We start from the raw sequence: 7,420 nt of genomic DNA on the forward strand, positions 1-7,420 counted from the left end.
TCTAAAGAGCGCACAGTACAATTGTACACCCATTGAAAAGTTCATGTTAGTGATTTATCTTGCATACCACATAATGAATTACAGTGCACTCCAGTTCTATGAATACTGGGTACAGTTATAACGAAATGCTCATTGCAACAAAGTAAAATATTCAGGTCAAAAGATAATCATTTATATACAGTTACGTACTTTACTGTGCGGGTGTAACATCTTATAATTTGATAAATTCTACTCGATCTGGTCATGGATAATGAACATGGTTATAATGAAATTGGTCACAAAGAAGTAAACTTCAAGGCCTAAAATTATCGTCTAGCTATCTTTTTACACTTTACACATTCAGATATAACAAAATTTCAATATAACAAAAGCAAGCTGCCGGTCCCGTGGACTTTGTAAAAATGAGAGTCGCCTGTATAATGAAAATAACAAACGCCCATCCCAAGGACTTCACTATAACTGGTGTGCACCGTATCTGGTTGTCAACAAATTTCATGAAAGCTCCTTTTCACATAAGACCCTAGCATTAGCAAGAATAAACAATATTCAAAACCAGGATCTTCTCACCAAAACATATTGATAAGACACCTTATCCAAAAAGAGCTTCAAACATATCTGCTGCCCTCTGGTGTTGGAGAGCAAGACAATGCTTTGATTAACAAGTCTTGGATGCTATGATGATTTCAGTCACAGATTTAATGTCAAGATCAATTTCTCTGATTGGCTTTTTGAATTCAAACTTGGAATATTAAAGGATTATTAAGACGATAGATACAAGGATGGATGCAAAAGACATTATGACATTGAAGGAACCGTAATATTTTTAACAGAAAAGGTTGAATACTTAGTCACTGCACAGACAAAATATGTGAAATGAAACAGAGGGGGAAATGGCAGGGATATTGATTTCTGTGGTTTGTTGTTATTGTTGTTGAAATATTGAAATGTTGCATGGTTTTGCATGACATTCATCGATACAATATTGTTATGTTATTTTCAAGATGGCATGTGAATTTTTCAGTGTAAATTACATTGGGCATTTCGTTAGTATGAAAGTAAAATAATTATCATGTCTCCACATGACTATATTGGCTCTGTGAATTCAACCTACATGATTAATTGGCAGATGATTAATTGGCAGGTGATATACCAACAGATGAGGCAAGGTTTTGATATCTGCGTCTGTCTGCATTTGAAAGTGAATGGAAGTGTATGAAGGCAAGAGCTTTTCTTCTTTGAGCAGTGGCGGATCCAGGGGGGAGCGCACCTGGTGCGCGCCCCCTCTTTATTTGTCAAGTTGTTTTGTTTGGTTGTTAAAACAAAAGAAATAAAAAGAAAAAATGGAGGAGGGGTGCATGCGACCCCTTTAATTTTGTAAAGGTGTCCCCTCTTTACGGAATTCCTGGATCTGCTCCTGTTTGAGTATGCAAAGTCTTGTGGTATACCATGGCAATCAAGAAATGCATTTCGTGCCAACTTTCGTGCCTATCATGAACACATTATATTGGTCCCAGGTCTTGTTATGTTGAAACTATAAAACTGATATTGCAGTGAGATAGGCACCAACTAAGGGAAAATTGATTTGTATTTTGTAATAGCTGCATGCGCTGCAATAAATCATTTATGCACATTAATGTCTTGTATGTCATCATGATATCAGCTGTAGTAGACGAGTCACATATGTACAGCTTTGCCAATGCATTAACTAAGGTTTTGATGTGTTATATATGGATACCGGTATGTATGTTTCATACACACACACACACACACACACACATAAAACAAGGGAATAATTTCCCTGGTATTGCAGAGTAATTTGCTCTGCATTTTGGATATAATTGGTATACAAAGTTTCATTTGTGTACCAGTTTGATTACACTGATTGTATTCCATATTGTGCAAAATATAATATGTACAACAACTGTCATTGCTTTTCAATACCAAGAATGGAAATTATTCCCTGACAACATACACACATTATAATACAAAATTCTAACAAGGATAAGAACTTGAAGTGTGCAGGAACATAATACTCATTATTAGACTTTATCCAGCCATAAATATATCAGCAAATAACATTCAATCGTTTTATGTACATACATTCATGGCAGTGATGAAAGCCCTCTTACAGGAACAAATAAAGCTGAAAACAGTGTTTATTCATACAATACCATACATAATGGCAAAATATGTTTTGCAGACCATAAAGGTGCTTAGTATGATTTACTAAAATCTGTAGAATAGATACTTTGTTACAAATTCATACCTTGTTGAAATCTTTTGCCAAATCTGAAGGCCAACTTAGATGCTCATTTAGAATCATGTTTTCTTTTGTTGTTTTTTATGTTTTTTTTTTTTTTTTGGTCATAACTCCGTCCAACAAGTTCAAAAGCTCCTTGTACAAATAAAGTACAAACAAAGTAAACAAGCACATCTTTTGGAAAATCACAATAGTTATTCTGAGTTATAAAACATGCTTGTTTCTTTTCATCTAGGATATCCTAAGATCATAGTACAAGGGCTGTAAAACTGCAGATCAAAAAGTATACCAATATACAGTGAAATATGGATTGAAGGCAAACATATTTTAGTCATATAATTTGTAACTAGAAATGTCGCTATGGCGACTGGTATGCCTCCGCCATAATGCATGATTCTCCTAATGGGTCTATAGTACATGTGGACAATGTGTGATTACATTTTCACAAAATTGGCAAAATATCAAAATGACATGTTTGTCACAAATGTATTGAATGTTTACCTTCCTTGACCTACACGTGTATGTTTAATTGGATGAATTGGAGGAGAGCATGTATTTGGGGATTTAAGAACTTTAACTTGACTTTGACCCTCTCATAAGTTTATGCACCGAGTAATTTTCAAGGTATGGAGAAAAAGTGCAATTTCTGTATTGAACAGTAAATTGTTATCATTTTCATCTGGCCTTTGATTTATAAGAGAATCACTGTCAGGCAGAACATACATAAATATGTACTAAGTTTCAAGATAACTTGAGCCACTTCCGAGATATGGAGAAAGAAGTAAGTTCAGCACTTTCACTTTGACCTTTTGACCTTTGACCTTCTTGGCAAAAAAAAAATCCCAGATAATTTCTATTGGGTTATACATGCATACATCAAGTTAAACAAAATAATCCTGCTGGCAAAGCATAAATATAAGGAAAATAGTAAAATTTTGAAGTATTGCCTTGACCTTTGACCCCTGACCTTTGACCCAATGAACCCTGAATTCCCTAGATAACCACTGCCAGTCAGTACATGCATATATACTATGTTTCATGAAGATACCTTGAACAATTTCCAAGATACAGAGAAAAAAGTAAAATTTCAACACTTTACTTGACCTTTTGACCTTTGACCTTTTGACCTCATGACCCCAAACTTTCACCAGAGAATCTTAATTGGGTAATACATGTATACACTAAGTTTCAAGAAAATATCTCTCGGCATTGCATAGATATGGGGGAAATAGTGAAATTTTAATCATTTGACCTTGACCTTTTGACCTTTGACCTTGAGCATGTGCACCCAAAAGTTGATAGGCACAACTTCACCCCCTAATACACATACATGCCAAGTTTCATTAGGATACCTCAAAAGGTTTTGGTAGTTACCCTGTCCACAAAATTCATTACGGACGGACGGAAGGACGGACGGAAGGACGGACGGACGGACGGACGGAAGGACGGACGGACGGACGGACGGACGGACGGACGGACAACCCGAAAACATAATGCCTCCGGCACCACTTCGTGGCGGAGGCATAAAAAACTGTACTTACTAGCATGTTGAACAAAATTTCTTCAACAAATTCCCTCGAAAACAAACATTTACATCAACCTTCTGATTAAAATCTCAAAATCATTATTCACTTCATGAAGAAAGAAGATCGGAATGAACATGTTTTCATTAAATTTGTGTTCTAAACACGTATTACTGCATTATGCACTTTGTATACACAATAATACATTCTTATGAACTTATCATTTCTGTTTGTGAATACAGCCACATTTTTTCTATCACTTTTGTTCTGAAATCTGCCTCTATAAAATGGCAGAGATCCAAATGAATAATGTCTTCATTGAAAACATATTCTGAACAGGTGGTTATACATATCACTGAGGCAATGTCTCAAAATTTTAACTCGGAAACCTCTAAAAGCCTTAGAAAAATGTATAAAAAAGACAAAGCAAGTCTGAGTTCTTGTTCACATAGTATTATGATACAGTACTACATATATCACAATAAGTTTGCACACATAACCTTTCTGCAGCCCTCCTGTTGTGGTACACTAAAATTACCACTGAATGAAAGACAAGACATCAAAATGAATTGTATCATCATAAACTGCAAGTTCTAAAAACGCATTTACATCGCTATGCTGCTTTGCCACGACATCCACTACGCTACCTCAGACCCCCCGAGCCCTAGCCTGGACTAACATTAGGTAGGAACCACTGGAGAGTGCTGAATGTCTGTATAGAGGAGACCCAGAGCCTCCTTGAAGTGGTCCAGTTCCTCCTCGATAGAGGCCACCCGGTCCAGGGTGGAGAACAGTTCCTGGAGCTTGGACTGGATGGTCTTCCCATTAGCCTCGTAGACCTGGTACATCCTCTCTTCCAAGGTATCACATGACTTTGTCACCTGTCGACCAGAATCAAATGGATTTCACTGACCAACATTTTCTCCACTTGGTGATCTCAATTGGAAAGACATCACAGGAATACAGGGCATCTGTTCTTTAATAGTACACTGTATATTCCAAATTGCTACTTGTCAAAACCCAATTAATTTCACCGACCACTGGTGTTGGTCTCTGCTTCGCATGCCCAAGAGATCACTTTGGGAATTAGAAAACCCTTTCCAAAAGGATGCTAAATTTTGATCCTTCAAAGTGGCTAGCTTTGTTGGACTTGGTGTCTGTCAATCTTTACAATTTTTCTCAAATGGCAAGGAAAACAGTTTTGTTTCTACAAGACTTATCATTTAGATAACACAGAGTTGTGTGTGTAATTATTCCCCAGACTTTCACTGATATATTTCTCTGCTTTTCTGTTCTCATACCAAACAACATATCAGGATGGAATTCCCTGAAAAATTTCCCAGTAAAACAAACATACATCCATCTTCAACATGCAGTTCACACTTTGTATTCTATAGTATGTTCAGTTGAAAGACAGTACTGTACTGGTTTAAAAAGTTTTACAAACAAAACTTTCTTCGAGTACTGAAAACAAAAATGTACAAATCTTTCGACATCAATTGAAAAAGAAACTACAAGTAGCAATCTAATGATTTGCCTCATTGGTCATCACATCTAAACTGCACTTAATCAGTTTCTAGTAAGGATTCAGTGTTAATGCATAATAGAAATAGAGATAATCTCAATCCCATCAAAGGCTAAGTCCTGAGAGAGCTATAGAACTTGTCATCACCTGGTTTTGGAGCACCTTTCTGAAGTCGTTGAGGAGAGTGGTATCTCGCTTTCTCTTCTCATTAATCTGGTCAATGACCTGCTGCGCACGCTGATTGATCTCTTCTCTCGATGGCAGAGATCCTTGGGTGACCTCAAGGTCATAGGTCATTAGATGGGTGGACACTGGGTCAGGGGGTTGGTGGATAGGCATCGTGGCACCAGAAGAGCACTCCTCTAAGCTTTGGACAAAAAAAAAAAAAATGTGTAGGATTACTTGTGTACAATCTTGACATTTTCCCCACAATACACTAAAAGAGTTCCATGGATGGATTTATGGCTAGTTACTAGTAGATTTTGAAATGTCAGAATTGGATCTTGATCTTGACCTTCTACATGTATTTTTGCTTAACCTGTCGAGGACGGACTGCAGGGGCGGATCCAGGAATTCTGTAAAGGGGGGGGGGGGGCGTGACTAATATTTCTGGTGCCACTTCCGGGTTTCATTTCATTTTTTTCTTTTTATTTCTTTTGTTTTTGACGAAAATTAAAGGGGGGCGTGCGCCGGTTGCGCCCCCCTCTGGATCCGCCCCTGGACTGATTTTGCAACAACATGCATTTCCCATTGACACTTGCCCAAGTATACTCGGGACTCGTCCTCGATTGGTTAAATGAAAGTGGAAAATATCTTAGAACTGCAAATTCTTTAACTGAATTTGACAGAATTTCCTCTCTCTTGTTTTATTGACTCCCAAGGGATGAACTTTTGAGGGATTAACTACCCTTGCCTCGACAGATCATCCATGGACCAAATTGATCCCTTTGCACTTGTGACATGCGTATTAAATGATTACTGAATTGTCAAAAGTACAATGGGTATACACGTGCATGCAGATCCTCTATATAACTCTAATCTTGACTTTGAGAAAGACAAAGTGTTGGGTCAAATGTTGTGTACTTACTCATGTTCAATTGGCATAAGGGGCACATTTACTTGATGGGATGGGTCATGTTTGCTTGGTTGGGCCTTGGTAGGAAATATGACACCATTAGTCAGTTCCCCTTCAGTCACATCCATCTTGAGCTAGTAGTAGAGATTTGTCAGTGAGGAGCTGTGCGTAAATGTGTATTCAAAGTAAAATAAGCAAGTCAGTACACGAGTCTTATTAAGTGTCCGGACACCCAACCCCCCACTTACTGTACTAGCATAGAATGTCTACTTGGTACATGTCATGATGTTTAGTTTTAGCCGACATGTCACAGATGGCTAAAAAACACACAGAAAAGATCTACTTACATAGACCATAGGGTCCTAGGACCTAATAAATAGGTTCCTAACGCTACAGGTAATTTTAGATCTAACGGGTTAGATCTAACCCGTTACAGCTAGACCCTACAGCCATCATACATTCATTTCTTGCATGCCATGCCCATAGAAATGCATCATTTTACTTCTCGCTAGATTTATATATGAAAAGGCCTACCGGTAACATGTTACAATGGAAAGTCTGTTTGATATGATAATTGTGTAGACGCCTAGATCATGATAGGCCCTAACGTTAACCAATAACTGTTAGTGTTAGGCCCAACAGTTAGATGCTTACAAATGCCTTTAAAACATAGTCCGGGCATGGAATCTAGCGTTAGCATCAAAATTCGCAGTGCGTTCATCCTCGACCATTTGAGGGCAGCACTTTATCGGAAGAAGAAGAGAAGATCATCCGATACCTTGCCACCATTGTCACAAGTCACAGAGCTAGTCTCAAGAGCCATCGTTTGTGCAGTGTGTGTAACAATAGACGTTGTATTCTACTGTTAAAGTAGGATCTAACGGTCGTTAAATCTAATCAAAGATCGTACGTACCCAAACCCCATGCATTCACCAGCATTACCAACGCTGTGACGGTAGGCCTAACGTTATTGATAAAGGTTCCTACTTGACTCCTTGGAGTTTTTCTCAGTAAAGGCATCGTAAAAGGATTGCTCA

General features: G+C 37.9%; 1 protein-coding gene across 1 annotated transcript; it reads right to left on the reverse strand.

Annotated features, from left to right (window-relative positions):
• Positions 1–4,463: 4,463 nt before the first annotated feature.
• Positions 4,464–6,511, reverse strand: LOC139741557 (synaptonemal complex central element protein 2-like). Its single transcript, XM_071652137.1, has 3 exons — positions 6,396–6,511; positions 5,456–5,675; positions 4,464–4,664 (listed from the first exon to the last, which is right to left on the reverse strand). Exons 1-3 carry the CDS (start codon positions 6,509–6,511, stop codon positions 4,464–4,466), a joined length of 537 nt encoding a protein of 178 aa, XP_071508238.1.
• Between the last annotated feature and the right edge of the window lie 909 nt (positions 6,512–7,420).

Source organism: Diadema antillarum, unplaced genomic scaffold (assembly GCF_040938485.1).
Source record: "Diadema antillarum isolate AM-2024a unplaced genomic scaffold, OU_Dant_1.0 scf00000031, whole genome shotgun sequence".
Lineage (NCBI taxonomy): Eukaryota > Metazoa > Echinodermata > Echinoidea > Diadematoida > Diadematidae > Diadema > Diadema antillarum.